The 24,588-nt window shown below is 37.4% G+C and overlaps 1 protein-coding gene across 4 annotated transcripts in view; it reads right to left on the bottom strand.

The window, feature by feature from the left end:
• MINDY3 (MINDY lysine 48 deubiquitinase 3) overlaps window positions 1-24,307 on the bottom strand; it is a 122,071-nt gene extending 97,764 nt beyond the window's left edge. For 2 of the 4 annotated variants that reach the window (XM_070428503.1, XM_070428510.1), the window contains exons 1-4: window positions 24,015-24,307; window positions 7,812-7,891; window positions 4,065-4,125; window positions 2,063-2,239 (exon numbers count right to left, since the gene is read on the bottom strand). In XM_070428503.1, coding sequence (XP_070284604.1) covers window positions 2,063-2,239; window positions 4,065-4,125; window positions 7,812-7,891; window positions 24,015-24,108 — 412 coding nt within the window. In that variant the 5' untranslated portion in view covers window positions 24,109-24,307. Of the gene's footprint in view, window positions 1-2,062; window positions 2,240-4,064; window positions 4,126-7,811; window positions 7,892-24,014 lie in introns of those variants that run through there. The other 2 variants (XM_070428518.1, XM_070428524.1) reach the window with 2 other exon arrangements.
• Window positions 24,308-24,588: the final 281 nt, after the last annotated feature.

Below are 24,588 nucleotides of genomic sequence, written 5' to 3'. Positions count from 1 at the left end.
AGAGAAAGGAGGCAAGCAAAATAAAAAAGTTAGCAGGCAGGATGATGGAAAAATGTAAAACACAAAAAAAACATAGCTGGAAATAAAGGAAAGAACAGGTAAAATAGGTTGTTACATGGAATACAAATTTTAGTGTAAGTTCATTTCATTTATCAACATCTAAAGTAAATTTCTTAAATTTTCAGTTAATAAAACTTTTCAAATTTATAGATTATAAAAAAAAAATTTAAATCTGGTTTTATTCATGTCCACTTTTAAAATGAGGCAAAGTAAATTGGAAAAATCAGTAAAATATGTTTTTTGAAGAGGAATTCAATATAGTATGCCCATCTAAGTTAGTTCCTGAAGTACCAAATTTAACGTATCATGAGGCCACTCAACCTATTACTATGAAATGTACAGCACAGTCCATAATAAGTACACAGTATATACTAAGATACTAATAAAAAATGTTACAAAAAGATCTTACTATTTTCTTATATTTGAATATAAACTAACTTTAAGCACCTAATCTTTAAAATAACTTTTAATTAGTTCAACTTTTATTGTCAAAATGTTGATTAACTTTAATGAAACTATTAAATATGCTTACATGCAATCCAGTCAAACCTAGAAAATATTTAAAAATAATCTTTTTTTTTTAATCTTAATGACATTTTTAACTATCAACCTAGTGAATATTTTCCACTCGTTTCCTTCAATTGTATTATCAACTCTAAAAATGTTAAATTTTTTGAAAGGTTGTATTGAAAGGCCTGAAAATAAAAACGTCATTGAACTGTTTAAATTTTTAAAATTCTTCCTTGCAAATGTGCTATTAGAATTCGCCAATGTAACTGCAGAGGTAGAAGAGAAAATGCTGACATCACAGACACATTTTAGCTCAAGGAGGCAATAGTGCATCACAGACAGTCCTACAGGGAAAGCAAGATGTATATCACAATCAAAATTTACTTTCTAGGAATCGGTTGTCTAATTTCTTTAAAAATAATTTCCAATGTTAATGAAATGCATTATAGGTAGAATAAGTCACTTATTCTATATAAACGCTTGGAAGTACCAATTATCAAAAGCCAACTGCTAGTAAGATAGGTCCTGTAAAGAAAAACCAGACAGCAACTCTTTTTATCTAGTTTCTATACCACTAGTTCATTCTGGTAGTTTTTAGGCCAATTACATAAGAATTTTCAAACGCTAAAGACTACAGAATATATTATTTTTATAATGAGAATAATTATTTAGTTTATTTTGAAGAAAAATCTTCAAAGTACAAAAAACTTAAATGAAGGCAAAATTAAAACTCATCATTACAATTACTTTAAAATAATTCATATACAGTAACAATATCCAAAAAGTTCAGGAGAAAGGGAAACATAATGAAAAAAAAAAAAAGTCCCCATCTTTGCTCTATAAAGTAACAAAAACTATTTTAAGAAATTTTCTGAAAAAAAAAAAAGAGCCTTTTCTTCCCTAATGCCAAAGTAAACATTAAGGCATTTGAAATTAAAGTATATATAAATACGTTCTTTAAACTTTCTAAATGAGAGTTTCAAAGCTCACAGAGAATGTCATCAAGCAGGAGAATTTTTTTTTTACTTAAGAAATGCATTTCCTTTTTTTTTTTAAACCCCAAAAATGAAAGCAAAAAGAAACAAATGCAATGTCCTTTAGCAATTAAAATAATCAAAATGAGCCCTAACCAGTTTAGCTCAGTGGATAGAGCGTCAGCCTGCGGACTAAAAGGTCCCAGGTTTGATTGCTGGCACATCCCCAGTAGGGAATGTGCAGGAGGCAGCTGATCGATGTTTCTTTCTCATCGATGTTTCTAACTCTCTATCTCTCTCCCTTCCTCTCTGTAAAAAAACCAATAAAATATATTTAAATAAATAAATAAATATGAAATAATCAAAATGGAAATGAAAAATACTAAGATTCATGAATTAAGCTTCTGCTGAAAAAGAGACATGTTATGAAATTTTTAATTCTTTTTTCTTTAAAATTGTCAATAGTTTTATTAAAACAAAGGTATAAGAAAATACTTCAGGAAAAAAATGTATCTTACAAGAAGAATGTTCCACTTGGCAACTAGACTCTGCAGGACTCCCAGAAATACTAGCATTTTCCTCGGCTGTCTTTCCTCTTAACCATGAAACCAAGCAGTATGATCCAGAGTTGTCACAACAGGCACTTTCTAAAATATCACATAAGGTGTGACAAAGGAGTTCCTTCCGCTCTTCCTCTAAAAATAACCGAAGTACAAATTACAATGGTTTCCTTTGGGAAAAAAATCCAGGCGTGAATAACAATCTTAAGAATGTTTTCATTTAATGAAAATCAAGCATTCCAAGTGGGGGAAAAATCCAAACAACTGATCTGAAATTATATTTTAGAAAAATAATGTGCTTGAGGGTTACAATGTCACCATTACTAAATATTTCTATTACTGAGAAAAAGAATCCTAAAAAATGCAGAATTAAACATTACTAGAAAAAAATATGCTACCTGATAAGATCAACTCTTTCTTACCTGCAAATGAAACATTTAAGTCACGAGGTTTCCTTTATTGTAGAACCAGGCACAATGTAAGGGCGTGTTGAGACCTCTTTTTCCCCCATTTTTGAATTAATCTAATGTCTTTGACCTTCTTGTCCCATAGAGTTATGATAATGAGATAACATACCCTCAGCAAAACAATACCACAACCTATTAGATGAGCAGGGGCCATTGTTGTTATGCTGCATAAAATAGAAGCTACTAATACTGTATTACAGTGATTTGAACTATAGATTTTGCACAAATGCTCAATTTCTTCCTGAACCTTAGCCACCTTCCCCTTTTTGAGAAGTATTATTGCTTTCTGAAACTTTCAAAGAGGATAAGATGTATACATAGCCTATGTAAAATTGTATGCTACAGGGAGGTTTCTATTTCTCCTAATAGATTTAAAGTTCTTTAAAGGCCGGAACTGTGTCATTCATTTTATAACCTCCATAGCATATGACATTTATGACAATGCATATACATTTTTTATCAATAAGAATATATTTCTGTGCAAGCAATCTAATTAGTAAAATGTTGATGTTAATATTATCTTTTGAATAGTCTCTTCTCTACTAAACTTTATTTTGCATTCCCACTATTAACGAATAAAAAATACATGACAATGATACTTTTAACTCTTAAATTCAAAATCACTATGGGCATGGTTTAGAATGCAAGTTGTTTTGCCCTTATACTAACTGGGATTATAATATATTCTACCTCCTTTCACAAGGTATTGTGAAGTCCACATAAAATTGTGTAAGATTTTTGTAAGCTGTCAAGTGAATTATCAGGTAGTACCATACAGCTCTCTGACCTAAGCATATTGCAGAAGCTATGGCAGCTTCATTTGCAATTTAATTCACAATTATTTGCAATATTATTTGCATTGTGTAAGACATTATACTAAAAGATGCAGAAATACAAAGATAACTGAGTTCCTGCTCAGAGCTAAGACAAAACAAACATAAAACAATTATTCCTTATAATATGCTGTAATTTAACAGTTTAGGGCGCTCTCTATCCTTATTTTATCAAGAGGCCAAAGCTTTTTCCCTTAGTTATATTATCCTGTCTTATATGTCTTGGGAATACCAAATTGGAAATATATGCATTTAAAAATTTGGAGTCACTGACCATGAATCTTCCTGAAATATCAAAAATAAGAAACATGCTCAGCTGGTGTGGCTCAGTGGTTGAGCATCAACCCATGCACCAAGAGGTCATGGGTTCGATTCCCGTCAGGGTATATGCCCATCTTTGGGCTCGATCCCCAGTAAGGGGCGTGCAGGAGGCAGCCAGTCATTGTTTCTTTCTCATCAATGTTTCTATCTCTTTCTCCTTCTCCCTAAGAATCAATAAAAACATAGCTTAAAAAAAAAAAGAAACCTAAGGAAAAATATCTCATTGATAGTGCACTTTTTAAGAATAGATAATTTTAACTTAACTATTGCCAATGAATGTTGCATAGGTCACCTGTAAAATTGAGGATGGAGTAAATGTTTATAAGATAGCTATCATACCTGGGCAATCCCTCCAAGAAGACTTCTCAGAAGAAAACAGGAGCTTCTTCAAAAGAAATGCCTTTATACAATTAAAGCAATAATTATTACCACGCATCACAAATATACTTTATATCATTCTTTTATTTTAAAATATAAAAAAACTAATTTGCACCACCTTTCTCATCTTTTGCATAGCACTATGAAAATTTCAAATGGCTCCCCTTCACATTCAACAGTAACTGAGGATAATTATTTATCCAGGACATACTATTATAAACTTAATTCTATGTCCATAAAATTCTTCTTTCATAATATGATTTTCTGATAAATAGAAGAACTGACTCAAAATCAGACACATGACTGGAAACTTAAAGAAATGTAAAGTGAAAAAAAAAAATGTAAAGTGAAAGCCCTATAAAACAGGAATAAGTCCACATTTCTCTTTGATTCCTTGGAGGAAAAGAAATCTAAATACAAGAGTGATTCTGCACTGTTAGCTCTGATTTGTGATACAAGAATACCACTATGAGTCATCACTCTATAAGAAGCTTCTAACTTCCTGGTTTAAATAAAACAGCTGTAAGATTTAAGAGAAAAAAACAAACTGATTTCTAACCTTTCCTTACATGAACCAACGATGTTACATTGCTGATTTAATAGAAAGTAGTTCAGGGTAGTACAGTGTTTCCTTCTTAAACTGCAGTTCAAGGGCTATCGCATCCTAGTCTTATCTAAAATGCAAATTCTTATGCCTCCATCTTTTGTATCTGAATCTCTAGGGGGTAGATTCAAGAAAAAGAGGTTACTGTGATGATTCTGATTTATATGCGTTTGAAAGCAGTAGTATACAATGTGATTATTTTCCATTTTAATGTTTCCCACAGAATTCATAACAGTAATTCTTAATCACCAAATTTCTATCAAGCTATCAAAATTTACATAAATATTATTTCATGTTTATACTACATTACTATACATTAAGTTGTTTGCAATGTTTTTGCTGCTATAAATATAAAAGCTATTTCTTGACTACAACATTTCCCATATTAAAGGTTATTTCTTTAGGAAAGATTCACAGGGAAGTACAATTATTACATTTAAAAAAACTGCATTATCATGGTTCCAATTATAATGTAAAATTCCTTCCAAAATCTAAGTACAAATTTGTACTATATAGTGATATATGAGTATGCCAGCATATCCTACCTTACATGTACTGGCAATTATTTTCTATTTAAAGATTAAAAAGAGTAAGCAGTAGACTCTAGTTACAGTTTTATTTGTACTTTCTTGGGTTCCTACTGAGGTTGAACATCTTGATTCTTTGGCTGTCCAGCACCATTTCACCTGTTCTGATTGCACATACATGCTCATTTCACCTCTGGGGTCTTTGTGTTTTATAACTAATTTGTTCAAATTCTTTGTTTAAGAAAGACAACATCTATTTATTGTTAATATTCACTGCAAATGTTTTTCTGAGTCTGGAACTCATACTTTCTCTTAGATGGTTGACAATACATTACTTTTAGTTTTTCTGTGGTTTAATATGACCTTAAGAATATATTTGGTATATGATATGAGATTATCTAAATTCATTTTTCTCTCTCAAACTGCCAACCAGTCATATCAGTGAAATTCAGTAAACTTCATTTTTCTCCACCACTGATTACTTGGTTCTATAATATGACTATTCTTTTAGCAATAGCGCATATCTTATTTTTTATAATTTAAAAAGTTTTAATACCTGGACTTGCTCATTTCCCTTCATTATTCTTAATGGTTTAGTTTTGACTTTTACTTGAAATTGCAATATAAACAAAATTCCTCTATGACTGAAAAGATTTATGTGACTATGAAACTAAATTACTACCTCAAAGACACATCAGGATTTTGAACATTACAATTATCTTTTTTTATACAACAACCCCACTTGCAAAAATAACTGCCATTTTGGAAATGTAATGAATCTTATAAAACAAAAAACTCCTGTGGTATATCTTGCATTTAATTACATTCATTGACTTACAATAAATAAAGACCTGAAAGTACTATTAATGGCACAAGAGGGGCAAAGTTAATATAATCTATTGGAAATGAGAAGGACAAGGAATCTTCAAATTTAGATAATAAGATTCCTACTAGCAACCAAAATTTGCCTGTTATTCAACATAATTTCTCTAATCAATTTATGGTTAAATTTTATTCTTTATATTCAGTAACTCCCAAGCAAAGTTCAAACATTCAATTTTTTCTTAATTTTTTAATAATTCTACTAATGTAAAAAATATATCAACTCTTTAAAGAAATAAAATAATGACCTAAAAGGATATTATTTTAGAATCTGCCATGAAGGGAGATTTTTCCCCCCTCCTTCAAGGAATATACTTTTCATTTAATAATGTAAGTGTATAAAGTATAAGTTTTGAGAAATTTACTTTGAAGCTAACAGTTCAGGAATGCATTCTTTATGCCCAATGAATTAATAAATACCACATTAAATATTTATTTTCAAAACCTGCTGACTGAACATAAACAACAAATTCAAGCTTCTTTTGTAACAGTTCTAAAGTTACATTGCTGTTTCAGACATAAGTGTAACAGTAAACTGAAAATTCAATTTTTGGTTTTAACAATGTAATGGTTATAACAAATCAGTCTTTGAAATTCAAACAATGTTACACATCAATATTCAAAATCAAATACATATATTCAGATTAACCCTATCTTTTATGGGATTAATAAAATAGAAATAAAGATTAAAAAATCTTTTTATTTTGCAAATTCTGTTTTAAATTAGTTGCTACTAATTTTAATTTAAAGGCCAAAACTATACCCTAAAATAGTATAATCTGCCAAATTATTTTAAAAATTTGTAAAATTTTAGGTCATGAAAATATTCAACATTTTAGGAATATCATTCTTATAGAGAGATCAAATAAAAATAGTATCATTGCTATAATGTACTTATCTGTAGTATAAAATGTTATTATTCAACAGGATCATTGTATTAGAAAAATGACATGATCATTAATTCCTCATTTTCTGAAAATCAGGGAACACTTACTATGTTTTCTTGAAAATATAGTCCAGTCCTAGCCGATTTGGCTCCGTGGATAGAGCATCAGCCTGCGGACTAAAGGGTCCCAGGTTCAACTCCGACCAAGGGCACATGCCCGGGTTGCAGGCTCGATCTGCCCCCGACCCCAATAGGGGGTGTGCAGGAGGCAGCCAATCAATGATATTCTCTCTCATTATTGATGTTTCTATCTCTCTATCTCTCTCCCTTCCTCTCTGAAATCAATAAAAATACGTATTTTTAAAATATATATATATACACACACACATATAATATTCCAAAGGCTATTGCTGTGTAACCTACTCATGTTCTGAATTCACTTTTTTTCTTTTTTATTGAATTTAATAAAATTGGTTAATAAAATTATATAGGTTTCAGGTGTACAATTCTGCAATACATCATTGGTGTGTTCACCACTCCAAGGCAAGTGTCCTTCCATCACTATTTATTCCCCCTATACCTTCTTCTAATTCCCCCAAACCCCCTTCACATCTGGCAATCACCATACTGTTGTGTCTCCGCTGAATGCACTTATATTTTTTATATCTATAGCAATTTACATGAACAAAAGTTGAGAGGTAACTGACCATGCATCATGATTACAGAGCATATATATTAGAAAGCAAAAAGTAAAGTATGAAATGTTTGAACACGTCCCTCTAAGGAGTTGATAAAGTAGTCTATGTTACCTGAACAGGTGCAATAACAGCACAGGGGCCACCTTCAAACTGTTCTAATGCAGATCCCTCTGATTCACTAAACACAAACCCTAAAAATGAAAGCAAGTAGCAGAGATTAAAAATGTAATTCAAGTAGCAGCTAAAAGAATTTTTAATGTACTTTGCTTTGAGAAAGATCACTTATCACACAGCAACATATTTTCAAGTCAGAAGCCGTGTTAACTTTTGGGGGGGATCAAGGAACCCTTTGAAAAAAGATATGGAACCTATGCTTCCCCACACAGTGCACATAAACACTTACACACACATGCACACACAATATTTTGTATCCAGGGACCCCTCTAAGTGGACTAGGGGGATAAAGTGTGGAAAAGGATACCAAATCTGACTTTTATATAATTTCATTTACTTGAAGACTAGTCAATCTACTGAATTCAAACAAAATTTTAGGACCCTTTCCATACAGTACATGTATTTTTTGTCCCAATTTTCTGTCTCACATTCTATAAGCTAAAAATTATTAAATGGTATCATACATAGCAGTGAATGTACTCACATTGGCTCTGTCTTAATTTAAATATTCCCCAACCAATACTGTCTGAGAGCAGCTAGTAGAAGCTGCCACAGAGAGCACTGGCACACTGCAGCACAAGGACAGAAGTGAGAATTGAGTTACTATGTGTATAACTTTTAGGAAATCATTTCACATCTGTAGGCCTCAGTCATCTTTAAAATGATCACTTCCAATTCCAACAGGCTAGGAATATGTAAAGTTTCATGAAAGATTATATTTCAGTCATTCATCCAACAAATATTCAATAAGCATCAGATAATGCACCAAGCATCTAGATATATGAATGAATGAGTCCGTAGTCTGGAGGAGCCAACAGTTCAGGGGAAGACAGACATATAAATAAATAAACAAACACTAAAATAAAGAAATGAATGTTAAAACAGAAGTATGAAGACAGAGTTGTGGATACAGAAAAGAATGACTGCCCTGGCTGGCATGGCTCAATGGTTAGAGAGTCAGCCTGCGGACTGAAGGGTCTTGGACTCAATTCCCAGTCAAGGGATCCTACCTGGATTGCAGGTTCGATCCCCAGTTCTAGTGGGGCACATGCGGGAGGCAAACAATCTCTCTCTTCTCTCTCTCCCCCTAAATATCAATAGGAAGAATATCCTCGGGTGAGGATTAACAAAAAAAAAAGGAATGACTTACTCTGCCCCAAGTCAAATTATAACAGGTGACTTTGAGGTTGATCTAGAATAGGAATTTTCCAGAGAGGCAAGGGTGGGAAGATAACTTTCAGGTAAAGAAAACCTTTATTAAAGGATACAGGGTAAGAGCAGGGCACGTTTATGGATCAAAGGGAAATTTAATGTAGCTGAAAGGCAATATAGGGGTAGGATAGAGGAGATGGTAAAGGGAGGAGGGAATACTGACAAGAGGTTAATAATAGGTTAATAACAGTACCCTGACAAGTACTAATATTATCATACTTTTTTTTCTTTTGTAAGTGACTAGAATGGGGATGAAGTTGTTTCAACAGCCCTATAGAAACAGTGCCAAACTGATAAAAGCAACACAGTGTGGAGGAGAAACTATATCCAAACAATATTTCTGTGGTAAACATTAAGATGTGATGAATACCTGCAAGTGGGACAAAGGCTTGGTACAAAAGAAATTAGAGCTGACTGAAGTGTCTAGCTTGAGATACTACGTGATAGCAAGTGAAGTAATAAGTAGTGTAGAGCAGTGATTTTCCAACAGGTGTGCTGCAGGAATTTTTACAACCTGCAATACCTGATTACTCAGTCAGGGGCACTGACCTCTTTTCCCTTAGCCAGTGGTTCTCAACCTTCCTAATGCCACGACCCTTTAATAAAGTTCCTCATGTTGTGGTGACCCCCAACCATAAAATTATTTTCGTTGCAACTTCATAACTGTAATTTTGCTACTGTTATGAATCATAATGTAAATATCTGATATGCAGGATGTATTTTCATTGTTCGCAACCCACAGGTTGAGAACCACTGCCTTAGACTGTCAAAAAATGACAACAGCCAACACAATAGCTATCCACTGTGAATGCTCCGTCTTGAACCGTAAATATCTACACCAGGGGTCCTCAAACTTTTTAAACAGGGGGCCAGTTCACTGTCCCTCAGACCGTTGGAGGGCCAGACTATAGTTTAAAAAAAAACAATGAACAAATTCCTATGCACACTGCACATATCTTATTTTGAAGTAAAAAAACAAAACGGGAACAAATACAGTATTTGTATTGGCATGTGGCCCGCGGACCATAGTTTGAGGACCCCTGATCTACACTAATTAAGGACAAACAGGCAAATTGTACCTTCACTACGCCTTAAGCCATGCCAACCAGCCAATCCAAGCGACTATATGCAAATTAACCCAACCAAAATGGCGGTCGGCAGCCACAGAGCTGGAGCAAGCAGGAGGCTTGGTTGCCCCAATGATGGAGGAAGCCAAGCTTCCCGCCTGCCGTGGCCAGCTCTGAGCTCCACTCAAAGCAACAAAGTTTCAATTATAGAAGGTCAATAAACCCCAGATACCTGCTTTCAGCCAGCCGTGGCCACGGAGCTGGACCGAGCAGGAGTGGGTTGCCCCTGGCGATGGAGGAAGCCAAGCTTCCCTCCCACCCACCCTGGCCAGCTCTCAGCTCCTCTCAAAGCTACAAAGTTTCAATTATAGAAGGTAAATAAATCCCAGAATAAAAAAAAAAAGAAAAAAAAAAAAAAGGAGAGGCTGGGAGCTTCCGTCGGGGGGGGGGGGGGGGGGGGCTTGGCCAGCCTGAAAATGGCCCTCAGCCCCTCACCCAGACTGGCCAGGCACTCCAGTGGGGACCCCCACCCTAAAGGGGGTGTGGCCAGCCTGAAATCAGCCATCAGCCCCTCACCCAGGCTGGCCAAACCTCTATGGGGTAAAGATCCCCACTGGGGGGGGGGGGCGGGGGGGGGGCTTGACCAGCCTGCATACAGCCATCAGCCCCTCACCCAGGCTGGCCAGGAATCCCAGTGGGGATCCCCCACCCTGAAGGGGGTGTGACCAGCTGCAAACAGCCATCAGCCCCTCACCCAGGCTGGCCAGGCACCCCAGGGGGGAACCCCACCCTGCAGGGGGTGTGACCAGCCTGCAAACACCCATCAGTCCCTCACCCAGGCTGGACAGGCACCCCAGCAGGACCCCCACCCTGATCCGGGACACCCTTCAGGGCAAACCAGCCGGCCGCCACCCATGCACCAGGCTTCTATCCTATATAATAAAATGGTAATATGCAAACTGACCCTAACAGCAGAAAGACTGGGAATGACTGGTCACTATGACACATACTGACCACCAGGGGGCAGAAGCTCAATGCAGGAGCTACCTGCCCCCTGGTGGTCAGTGCACTCCCATAGGGGGAGCTCTGCTCAGCCACAAGCCAGGCTGATGGCTGCCAGTACTGCAGTGGTGGTGGGAGCCTCTCCTGCCTCCTCAGCAGCGCTAAGGATTCCGACTGCAGTTTAGGCCTGCTCCCCGCTGGCAAGTGGACATCCCCTGAGGGCTGCTGGGCTGCCAGAGGGATGTCTGACTGCCAGCTTGGGCCTGATCCCCCAAGGAGCGGGCTTAAGCCAGCAGGTGGACATCCTCCGAGGGGTCCCAGACTGCAAGAGGGCATAGGCCGGGCTGAGGGACCCCTCCGAGTGCACAAATTTTTGTGCACCAGGCCTCTGGTGCGCACGCACACACACACACACACACACACACACACACACAAGAGGCCCGGTGCATGAAAATTCATGCACTAGAGGGGGGCGTATCTCAGCCCAGCCTGACCTCTCTCACAGTCCAGGAGCCTTCAAGGGCAAAGATGACGCCCCATCACACCTCTGCTGCTGCCACTGCTGGCAGCGCAAACCTCAGCCGGCCCTGGTTACCTGAGCCTCGGGCAGCCCTGGGTGGCTGGGCAGCCGCCATCCAAGGTTTGCATATGCCTTGGGCCAGCCCTGGGTGTCAGGGGGACTGAGGGGACTGGGGGACTTTGGAGGCAGGCACGCCTGCTGCCCCAGCGGGACTGAGGGGACGGGGCCCCACCATCTTGTGGCTGTGTGGCACCGCCATCTTTGAGGGCAGGGCAGTCAATTAGCATATTACCTCTTTATTAGAAAGGATAGGTCATATAATCTTATTGGTCACTTTGCATAATAAGGTTACATCTGATTAGTTAATTCTTGGTATGATACTAGAAATCTTTATGTACAAGTATAGACACCTGATTTTTTTTAAAATCACTTTGGAGCAAAAAAGGGTAGGTAATTATTATTTTTATCTTTGTAAATCAATCAGAAATTATACCTTTTTTTTTTGGTCAGATCGGCAAAAATGTATTTTGTGGTGTGCTGCAGAATTTTAGTAATGAGTTTATGTGTGCCATGTGATGAAAAAGGTTAAAAATTGTAGCCCTAACTGGTTTGGCTCAGTGGATAGAGCATCAGCCTGCACACTGAAGGTCCAGGTTCGATTCCAGTCAAGGGCATGTACCTTGGTTGCAGGCACATCCCCAGTAGGGGGTGTGCAGGAGGCAGCTGATTGATGTTTCTCTCTCATTGATGTTTCCAACTCTCTATCCCTCTCCTTTCCTCTCTGTAAAAAAATCAATAAAATTTTTTTTTTAAATTGTAGATGTAGAGGATCCCATCCCAACCCACTTCCTCTCTCTTTACCATTTAATCTCTTGCAAACAGTATTTATATGTGTATCATATATTTAAGAACAAAAACACCTTCAGATCCACCAAAAATTCTTTGGCATTTGCCCAAAGGAGTTGAAAACATATGTCCACAACAAAAAACCTGCAAACAGATGTTTATAAACCTCTATTTATACTTGCCAAAACTTGGAGGCAGCCAAGATATCTTTCAGAAGGTGAATAGATAAATTGTGGTACATCTGGACAATAGAATATTATTCGGTGTTAAAAGGAAATGAGGGGGTGGTCAATTGGGGGTAAAGGGGACATATGTAAAACTTTAGACAATAAAATAATAAATAAATAAAATTCTTTGTAAAATATGAAAAAAAAGGAAATGAGCTTGCAAGCTGTGAAAAGACATGAAGAAACCTTAAATGCATATTATTACATAAAAGAAACCAAAGTGAAAAGGCTACATACAGTGTATAATTCCAACTAAACTATGGAGACAATAAAAAGATCTGTGATTGCCAGTGGGTAGGAGAAGGGAGAGATGTGAGATGAATAGGTGAAGCACAGAGGATTTTTAAGCCACTGAAAATACTATTGTTGTAGGCAATTAGACAGACTTGAGCAGAGCAAGGACCATGGGCCAGGTGCCCAGCAAAGGGCAATCAATTGTAGGGTGGGACCTTGCCCCCAGTGACTTTTCCTCCCCTAGGATATTGCTGGTCAAGCAGTTTGGACCCCCTGTCCTTTCTTCCTCCCTAGAGATAACATCTATGCCTCAGTTTCAACAAAACCAACCTCAGGACCAGCTGCATTGAATAAGGACCACCTGCGCTGGTGTCAACCAATCAATCAGTGGAGACCACAACCCTGAAAGAACACACCTAGAAAACGGCTGAATATTACATTGAGATCTTCTCCTGGGATCTGCGCGCTGCCGTCCCCCCCCCCCCCCCCCCCCCGCCCCCGCTAAAATCTCTACCCTTAAAAACACTTAGGATAGAGGACTCAGTGTGCTCTCTCTCCAGGGAACACTCCTGCGCCTTTCCCTTTTCCTTCCCCCTCCTCCTCCTTGACTCAGGCACTTTACCATTAGCTTCCTCACTCCCAAGCTCCAAGAGCCCTTCCTTTACCTCTATAACTTGTTTCCTAAGACCACTTCTTCTAGGAATTACTATTTCTACCTCTTTAATTTACCCAATAAATGTTCTCTTACAGTTTGGGTCTGGACTTTGAATTCTTTCCTAGCCAGAACCCAAGTACTGAGGTTGCTAAACCCAGGTTTGGTCTGACCCCACTAGTATAATACCTGGTGCTGTTCCCACCGCCTACAACATTATGATACCACAATGTTGGCATGTCATTTACATTTGTTAAGACCCATAAAATGTAGAACACCAAAAGTGAACCCTAATGTAAAGTATGGACTTTGGATGATAATTATGTATCAATATAGCTTTATCAATTGTAACAAAGGTACCCATCATTCTAGTGGAGGATACTGATAATAGAGATGGCTATGCATATTATTGTGGGAGCAGGGGGTATATGGGAAATCTCTGTACCTTCCCCAAAATTTTGCTGTGAACCTAAAACTGCTCTAAAAAATTAAAGTTTTAACTTAAAAACTCATTTGACCATAAAAAAAATAAGACATTTCACCAAAAATTCTAATCACCAATCACTCTATCAAAGCCCACTTAGTTGTCTATATGCACTGTCTAAATTTCCTTATCTCACAATTTACTTAATCCACAATAATCTGATTTCAGCCTGTGGCTACACAAACTCATTCTCACTGTTAGGTCTGATCAAATAATCAAACTAATACTCCCTCCCCTCAGAAACTGACCAATAAAAGCTATTTCTTCAAGTCTTTTCTTTTTATAATCTCCCAGAAAATCATTGGAAGTGTTGACCACTGACTTCTTTTTTTTCTTTTTTTTTTTTTCATTGATCTCAAAGAGGGAGAAGGAGGGAGAGAAACATCAATGAGAGAGAATCATTGATTGGCTGCTTCCTGTACACCCCCTCCTGGAGATTGAGCCTGCAACCCAGGTATGTGCCCTTGACCAGAATCGAACCTGGCACCCTTTCATCCGCAGGCCTACACTCTATCCACTGAGCAAAACCGGCTGGGGCACCACTGACTTCTTAAAAACCTTTTGTCCCTTGGCTTTATTGGTTCCTTTTTCTCCAAACTGTTCTATTTCTTCTCAGTCTCCTTGATCAACTCCTTTTAAATGCTAATGTTCCTCAGGTGTTGGCTTTAGAATCTATGTTCTTTTCACTCTACACATTCTCCCAGGGTAACTCATCTACTCCCAGGATTTAGTGCAGACATAGACAAACTCTAAACACTTTAACATGGTCCTGTGTGATCTGGCTTCTGGATATGTCTCCTACCTCATCCTTTTCCACGCTCTCTCTTAAGACTCCAAGCATGCTCAACTTCTCTCAGGTCCTCAAATATCAATTTTCTTTCTGGTTTCTTACTCTTTGAACATGTTCCCTCAGCTTGAAATATATGCTAATCCTTTCTCTGATAAAACTCCAACTTGACCTTTAGGCTTCACCTTAAGATAAGATCCTCTTAGTTCAAGGCTCCAAAACATACCTTCTGTCTGTCCACTTCTATCACATCTCTAGTCTACCTTCAGGTTCAAACCATCATCATCTCTTTCTCACCTAGAATACTGTGAAGAATTCCCAATCAGATCTCTCCATTCCACCCCACCCCCACCCTCAACAAGGGTTCACCATAGTTACCACAGGAATATTTTAGAAATGGAAATGTAATTTTGTCACAGCCTGCTTAAAATATTTCAAAGGTTTCTCACTGCAATTAGAATGAAATGCATAGAAAAACAAAAAACAAAACAAAAAAAAATAAGAATGAAATGCAAACTCCTTTTTATGACCTAAAGACAATGTATGATCAATCAATCCAACCTTCCCTTAGTTCACTCTTACTTTCATCATCTACAGAGGCATTAGGCCCTTAGAACATCCCAAGGTCTTTACCTGGGGCCTTGATGTTTGCTATTCCCTCTGCATGAAATATTCTTTCTCCTTTTCTCTTCATATAGCTGAAACCTTGTCATTCTCAAGGACTCAATCTAGGTATTAACTCCTCAGATATATATTCTCTGACAAACCTATCTAAGTAGATCTCTCCTACCATCTCAGCACAACCAGTACTTACTACACATATTCTGTAATTACACTGTTTGTTACTTGTTTATTAAATTTCTTGCCTTATAGGTAGCTTGTCTGTTCCACTGACCACTGTTTTCCTACTATGTCATATAGTTAATGCTCAGTAAATTATTGTTGAAGTTTTGGGAGGGAAGATAATGGGAGTTTGTTTCTAGGCATGTCAAGTTAAGTCTCAAAAATATAAGACAACCATTTGGCAACATTCAGAATGGATGGGAATTATAGGTCTGGATCATGGGGTAGGGAGTTAGGATTAAAGATAGCAATTTGAAACATCAGCTTGACAGTTAAAATGAATAAGAACATGAAGAACAAAGATAATGAAGTTAAGAACCAAAAGTGAACAGAGTGTGAGTCAGCAAATGAGATTGACAATGATTAAAAAGGTAAGAGAAAAATACACTGAGGTCCTAGAAGGGAAAAATCAGGAAGCAAAGACTAGTCAATCAGTACAAATGCTGCTGAGTTAAAACATAAATTACAAAACTGAATTACGCATGTCACTGGGAATACTAAAAAAATAAATTTAGAGCACTGGGGAGAGTAGCCCTATTTTAAAGGGTTATGGTGTGATTCAGAATACAAGGAGAAACAGTAAATGCAAACTACTTGTTAAACAAGTAAAGGGGAAAAGGATGACAGTGTGAAGGATAGCTGGATAAAGAATAATTACAGTGGGGCCTTGACTTACGAGTGTCCCGACTAACGAGTTTTTCGAGATACGAGCCGTCTCTGGGCCAATTTTTTGAGTTGCTAGCTAAAATTCGGGTTACGAGCCAGCTTCAGATACCCCACCGCTAGTTGGCGCAGCGAACGTCACAGTGAACGCCACATCAGCCCAGCATCACGTGTCTCACTCGTTCACTTTATGATTTGACATACGAGTAATTTGAGTTACCAGCTCCGTCACGGAACGAATTAAACTCGTAAATCAAGGCCCCACTGTATTTTTATAGACTAAAGGGCTGAGTTTTAAAAAATGAAAAGAATGATTATGTGGGAAAGAAGAAGTTTAAGGATTCTAAGTCCTGAAAGAGCTGAGAAAGTGGTGAGGTGGTGCTAGCTGTGGATAAAGTAAGGTCTACAGAGCTCTGGAAGTCAAAGACCCTTTTGGCTGATCTGCTAGAGGTTAACATCATTTTCATGGCCATACCAATACATTCCTTGCCCTTTTCATTCACAGTAATGGTGCAAAAGCAATACTGAGTTAAACTGCCGGTGCCTTAAACACACATCAAGGCAGTGACATTGAGCTATACCAGCAGTCATTGCTCTAATAAACACTACCATATGCTCTCAAACACACAGAGATAGCTAATTTAGACATGTCCTTACTGATGCAGTAAAAACTACTAATTTTATTAAATCTTGACCATGAATACAATGCCCATTTAAAAAATATTCTATGTGACAAAATGAAGCTACCCATAAAGCCCTTCTGCTACATACTAAGGTTGATAGCTGTCTCAAAGAAAAGCTCATGAACAATTGTTTCAACTGCAGGCTGATCTGATTTATTGTGGAGCCCTGTTTTTACTGTGAGGTGCTGCTGACAAACTACGATTATTCAGACATGAGTATTTGGCAGACAATTTCTCACAAATGAAGTAAGCCTGATAATTCAAGGAAAATAACTGATTATTTTTGCCACTGATAACATTTCAAGGTTTCAAACAATAACTAAAATTCTAAATAACTTGTGTCTACCACTGTCAGCTTCACAGCTTCTCAATACTCATTCTCTAATGAGATCAGTAGTTATAATAATAAATGTGACCTTTGATATAATATAATGAAATGTGTTAACATTTGAAAGCTCTGTATAAACCAATGGACCGATAATTTCCAAATGACCAATGCATGCTGTTAGAAACTAATGTATGGGTAAAAGATCCATTCAAAGTACAAGACCAAACAATGGATTTCAATTTAACAGAGCACAAAAAGTTTACAGATATGGCTTCAGATTCTGTATTGCAACTAACCTCTAAGAAACTACCACTTATAGTAGTGTATTATCAAAGAAGAATATCCATAATTGTCTGAAAAAGCTATTACAATACCCCTTCCTTAGCAACTATGTATCTGTGTGAGGCTGAATTTTCTGCATGCACTTCAACCAAAACAACATATTGCAGCAGACTAAATGGAGAAGCAAGGGGGAGAATCCAGTTTCTTCTGATGAGCTAGACATTAAAGAAATCTGCAAAAATGTAGAACAATGCCACAGGTCTCACTAATTTTTCTTTTTTCATACTGAAATCCCAAATAATTTTTAGAGTGTAAAGGGGCCCTGAGTTCAAAAAAGTTGACAGCCACTGACCCAGGAGAAATAACTCTTAGCTGGCTTCTAAGTAAAATATTTAGATAAAGAGATGCTACTCATTAAGAGGGAGGGAAATAAAAGAGGCGAATTTTAATTTTGAAAAACATATAAGCTAGCAAGTATACAGAACTAAGAGAAACATTGAGGGCTCAGCTAAGGTTTGATTACTACATTTGTACTCTTGCTGGCCACAATTTTTTCTAGCAATACACAGTAGCCTGGGAGAAGTAGATGACAGGCTAAATGGAGGACTGGAAAGAGGTAAGGCAGATGGGGAAATTTTAAGAAGGACAAATGAAATGGTGCTGGTTTTCATGTTAAGACAACCAAATCTGAGGTCTAACCTAGGAAAAAGAGGCAAAGCCAGAGGCCTCCACTATTTGTCTAATTCTTCCCTTACTGGGAATAAGGAAAGAGTCCCTCGTGTTGGGCCTATGTTCAAAAGCAAAATTAGGCTCTGTCAAACTTTCAGGATATGTAAGAAATATAAATCAGTAATGGGTTTATATTCTTGCCTTCCATAAAATTACTAATAATGTAATGCATTTTTCAAGAACCATGGGTGGGCTTATAGTTTAAACTGTATTATAGTGAGTTGCTTTTGTACTTTAGATATAAAAACCCCATGGAGAAAATTCTAGGCAGATCTGCTTTATGCCAAATTCTGTTCAATTACAGTACATATATTTGAGTGTGTTAACTGATAATAAACAAAGGTTATTGGAGCTTAAAATGAAATGAAGTCAGCTAAATAAAAATTAAGTATTCTACCCTAAAACAGGACTATGCTAAGTAGGTTTCTCCTTTTACAAGGTTTCACTTGAGTTTGAATTTTTAAGGACATAGTTATTTTTCTTGTCATCTGTTCTCTATCAAATCATTTCCTAGTTTTAAATGGAATTAATTTATCATAAAATGGTTGTTTTTTTCTGATTACATTAGAAATAGCCATCAAAAACTTCTGATCCTAAATATTCCATTTTGTATCACATTCCATTGTACTGCAGACATAGAAGTCTTTATCAGTCTTATAACTCACAACTAACTTAAATCTCAGCCATGAACTTCTGAATTTTCCAGTCTCTTATTTTCATATGACTTATAGTATTCAAACCAGTTTGACAATTACTGCCTCTACCTTTCCAGTCTTCCATGTAAACAAAAGGCCACAGGAAGACATGGCTTGTCATTACAAGTTACATGATATTGGTTGAGTCACATCTGCACCAGGCCTTAGTTTCCTCATCTATAGAAATGATAACTACATTTATCCTTTGCTAGCTCTCAGGATAGTTGCAAGGATTAAATAAGATTTTTAAAAACTGTAAATCATAATACAAATATAAGATATTATGAACTAAAAAACAGATTATATATTCAAAAGACTAAGAAACAAACTATCATATAAAATTACAAACTGAGTTTTAAAAAGTTGGATTTTAGATGAATAATAATTTAGGTATGTTGGAGAATGAAAAAATCTATAATTTAGAGAAATAAAAGGCTTCCAACAGCAACAAAAATCTCTAAAATGATATGATCCACAGTTTTAACTTATCCTCATTTTGGAAAAAAAATTAATGATACTTGTGTATCATTTTATAACTTTGGTAAAATGTTAAATCACTTTATAATAAGCATCCAACTATATTTTGGAATTTGAATCCAAATGTATTATTTCCTAAATATATTTTATACTTATATCTTAACTAATCCCTAAGTTTTCCTAAGTTATTTGTTAAATCTCATTTTTTTATATTATGTAACAAAAATTGTCCTTGACTGCAAGTCCAAAATTCTCATTTCAATTAACTAGACCTCCCCCGCCATCTCCCCACCACCCCCCCAAAAAAACCCACCATACACTGAATTGTTATAAATAGCAAAACTGGGTTTCTCCTTTTCTGGCTAATCCTTATGTGAAACCATAATAAAATTTGGAGAAAGGGGGCTAAAAAGGGGGAAAATGGTTTTTCAGTTTATAATCTAGATCAGGCTGTTTTTGTAAATGCAGCGTTAGAACATGGCCACACCCATATTATCTAGGGCTGCTTTTGCAGCAATGGCAGAAATGAGTTAATAAAGACATTCGCCTGGACAGAAAATGTTTACCAAACAATGAGCTAGACGATCAATACTAAAATAAACAAATTCCAAACAATAAAGAATGTAAATTTTAAAAAAAAACAAATTCCAGTAAGTCAAAATGTTTTCATTTATAATGAGATTAATATTTGCTTCTGTTCGATCTAGATAACTTTTATTTTGGTTCTGCTGGGATGTGATCAAACTGACTACTTTTTACAATCTCCACTACTAATAACCTGGTCCAAAGCCGCTGGATTACCACAATTATCTCTCATTTGATCTTGTTGTCTCATTCAAACTACTACAGTCTATCCTCAAACACAGCAGTCTGACCAATCCTTTAAAAAATTGTCCCATATGTCTTTCCTTTGCTCTATGTCTTTCAATGACCTTTCATTGCATTCTGAATAACAGCCAAAGCTTAAAATGGCCTATAAAGCCTTATATAATTTGGGACATATTCTTTCTTGCCTCATCTTTTATTACTCTCCCCTTCCCTCATTCCCTCTTCTGCCAAACTAACCTCCTTCCTGTTCCTTGAACAAAAAGCCAGGAATATTCTGTATTAAGTATTTTATAATGGCCATTCTCCCTGCCCGGAACATTGGGTTTGTTTATTTTTTGTGGGGTTTTGTTTTTTTGGTTTGTTTGTTTTTTGTTTTTTGTTTTCAGTTATCTGCGTTACTAACTCAGTTACTTGAAGTGTTTGCTCAAATCTCATCTTCAAATGAGGCCTATCCAGGCTACGCCATTCCATAACTCCCTATTTCTTTACCTTCTAACTATTATATATACTTAATTTTTGCTATATTATATTTATTATTTATCTTCTCTCCCACCCTACTAAATCTAAGCTGCAGAGCCTTGGAACACTTGTAGTTTGTGGGAAGAAGGGAGAGGAGAATAAATGATGCTTATAAATAAGGAGGTAGAAAAATATATGCTTTTCCTCAACTGAGTAGAAGGAGAGCAGGCAGGCGAGAAAAATTTTCCAAGTTAAAAAACTTGAAACCCTTAAATTATGTGACTTTTTCCTTTAAAATAAAAACTGGCAAACTCCCCAAGACTCTACTCTTTAAAAGAAGAAAAAAAAAGGATTTGCAGGAGAGGAGAGAATTATCTACAACTGCCAAATGATTTTTAAAAAACAACAACGATGTGCCACTCTTGAGGCTTGTTGTTTAACATATTATCTAAAAATGCCAAATCAATTAAGACAGGGGGGTGGGGGGCGAGACTTTGTACTATGTAAACTCCTGCAGCTTACTGTTTTAACACATCAAAAGAATTTAATAAGACCTGCCCTAGAACTCAAGTATGCCTATTCCAAAGCCTGCTCGATAGTTGGGGCACCTTCCCATACAAAGTTGTGGGTCCAAATCCTGGTCAGGGCACATACCTAGCTTGTGGGTTCCATCCCCAGGTGAGGCACATATAGAAGGCAACCAAGTGATATATATATCCCACCCATCCTCTCTCTCTAAAATCAGTAAAAATATATCCTCAAGTGAGGATTTAAAAAACAACAATTTAACATGACCAATCAATATAGTTTCATAAATGAAATATCCCTAGATAATTTTATAAATATTTACTCCAAACTACTGGCACCTATAACTTGCTTCCAACTGACTATTGAGATTACAGTTGCCAATTCAAAGCACAGTTACAGACTGAATTAAAGCCAAAGTTAATGTCACATTATGAATGCAGTAAGGCAAGTACAGCAGAGCAGTGTCTCTTGTGCCTAGTCCCATAATCCCAAATGACTGCCACAGCAATTGTTCACAATGGTTTCTGTCTCTAAGAATGAATAAAACAGTTAATATAGCAAAACCAGTAACAACATCCTTCTGATTCAGAGGTACAAACTTAAAAACACGTATTTGATTGCCTGAAACCTTGATCAATGTAAGACCTTGAAGAATTACATATACACAATATAACTGCACTCTCTAAAAAGCCAAAAAATAAATAAATTCTTTATTTTGAAATGGTATTGATTGAATGAATCTTGTTAAGGAACTTAGGTTGATTACAAGATGGCAGAGCATTAGAATGTCATTATAAAGTTCTATTTTAAATAATGATTATCCATCAAATAAATAATAATTTCTTGTAATTGTCAAGTGCCTACCAGAGAGAGATCTTTGCCTTACTCTACAACCAAACACTTTTTAAATTAAGCTACCATTTTCTGAGTATTTACTATATGTCAGGTACTGTGCTAAGCATGTAAGTATAGTTACATGTCTTTAATCCTCACAACAACCCTATAAGATTGACACTTCTATTATCTCCATTTTACAGAGAAGAAAACTGAGGCTTAAATAAGTTAAAGAATAGCTTAAACCAAGAACTCAAGTATGCCTATTCCAAAGCCTGCTCTTAACCATTACAAGAACTGCCTCTCTTAATTCTCCTTGAATCTACATTATAGTATTAATATAAATTAAGCTGAATATTATCTTTTTCTACACTGTAAATGTTTAATTAATGTTGGCTAATTCCAGGGGAAGTAAAAGTTTCTTAATCCTCCACAGTCTTGTGTACTTTACAGCTGTTCACAATTAGAATAAATAAATCAAAGTGGAAAGTATGTTTTCAAAATAAAATCTGCAAATGTGGGTGTCCAACCTTTCAGAAAATATTAGTTACATGACTTAAGCAAATGTGTAAAAAGAGCCAAACTAATTACACATAAATTCACTCCCAATTTCTATCAATTTGTGTGCGACTTTGGCCTGGTCATTTACCCTTCCTTCATGACTCATCTGCAAAAAATAGTGATAGACTAAATAACCTGATGATAATACATTATTATCCTAATTTTTACCAGCTGTTAAAAGATAAATATCTGGGAGGCAGAAAGGTTTACTTATACCTGAATTTATATTACAGAATACACATTATGAAGTAGGGACAGATTTACTATGGTAAAATTCCTCCAAATCCTTTGAGAACAGGTATTCTCTAAAAAAAGTTTTAATAATAATAGTTATAAATAGCTATTATTTATTGGCCTGTTTTACATACACACCTACATTACTGATACCTTACTAACAAAAGACTATGCTCTTAACCTCACTTAACTTGCCAGCCTTAAGTCACCTTAAGTGATGTGTCCGTTGTGTTATAGTACTAAAACTTAAGAATTAGGTATAAAGTGCCTAGTGAAGGGCCTGGCACAGTGCATAAATTTAATAAATGTGATTGTTATTTCAGTATTACTCATATTATCAATAAAACTTCTTATATAACTCGAAATCTTGACTGGGTAATTAGACTGCCACCGGAAATGCTATGATTTATATACCTTTTTAACTGTAACTGATACTAAACCATCTCAAAACCGGAGATACTTTGGGTGAAGAAAACACTTTGTAGCAACCAACACTGTCTTTATGTAGTGAGTACCATGCCTAACCACATAATTAAAACACAAACAACAAAACTGCTTTTGGGATTAGCCATTCTACTTTACAGGGGACTCCCCTCCCTTTAAAATCAGACCAAACGCCAATAGCAGACAGCCTTGTTAGGTGCCCACGATTCAGGCGACCACAGCCCTTCTCGGGACACTGACCCCCGGGCGCAGGGCACACCTCGGTGTCACCGCAGCCCAGCAGCCACCCCTTCTCCTCTCCAGCCGCAGGGCAGTCCCGGGAGCGGCGGAGGCGCCTCGGGCTTTAATGTAACCATTCTCCTCCTCCACCTCTCCCTCCAGGGCAGGCGGGGCGTTTCTAGCAAGTCCAGTTCCTGAGCGGGGCGTGGGAATTGGGACAGAGTGCGGGGCGCGCGAGAAGCGCCACGGCCGGACCCAGAGCAAAGGAGGCGGCGCTGGAAGTGGGAGCCCGGCCCGGGTACCTTGTGTCCAGCGGCAGAAGATGGTGTCAGAGAGACCGGGACTGCTCTTGGTGCCCCACACCAGCTCCACCAGCTCTTTAGTCTGTTCGGACATGATGGGGTACCGGCGAACGGGTCTTGGCTTTCAGGACTCCCGCCCCGGAACATGGGGAAGGGGCGGCTCTGGAGACAGGAGTTGCGGGACGGCAGAGCCAAAGCCGCTGGAAGCTTAGACGCGAGGCCGGCGAAAGGAGAAAGACCTGCATGCAGGGACTGCGCCTGTCAAGCCCGCTCCAGCGGCAGCTAAGTTTCCCGTACCGGAAGTACCGAACCACCCACTTCCGGCTCCTCTCTCGCTCCCACCCCCACCACACCCAGGAACCCGGGAGTCACCTCCCCGGAAGCGGAAGTGGGCGTGGAAAGAGGTGCGGACCTCTGTGGAAGCCGCTGGTCATCCTGAGCTCAGTCCCTGGCCCGAGTTGTTTTTATTTTACAGGGAGGAAGGGAGAGAGAGAGACATGGACATCGCTGTAAGAGACAAACATGAATGGGTGGCCCCCTCATGCACCCGACTGGGGAGGAGCCCGCAACCTGG

The sequence above is a fragment of the Myotis yumanensis genome, unplaced genomic scaffold (genome assembly GCF_028538775.1).
Source record: "Myotis yumanensis isolate MYYU_CA2020_CCGP unplaced genomic scaffold, mMyoYum1.0.hap1 SCAF_1, whole genome shotgun sequence".
Classification (NCBI taxonomy): domain Eukaryota; kingdom Metazoa; phylum Chordata; class Mammalia; order Chiroptera; family Vespertilionidae; genus Myotis; species Myotis yumanensis.
The sequence above is the reverse complement of the archived record's forward strand: the minus strand, read 5'-3'. Positions and strand labels throughout refer to the sequence as shown.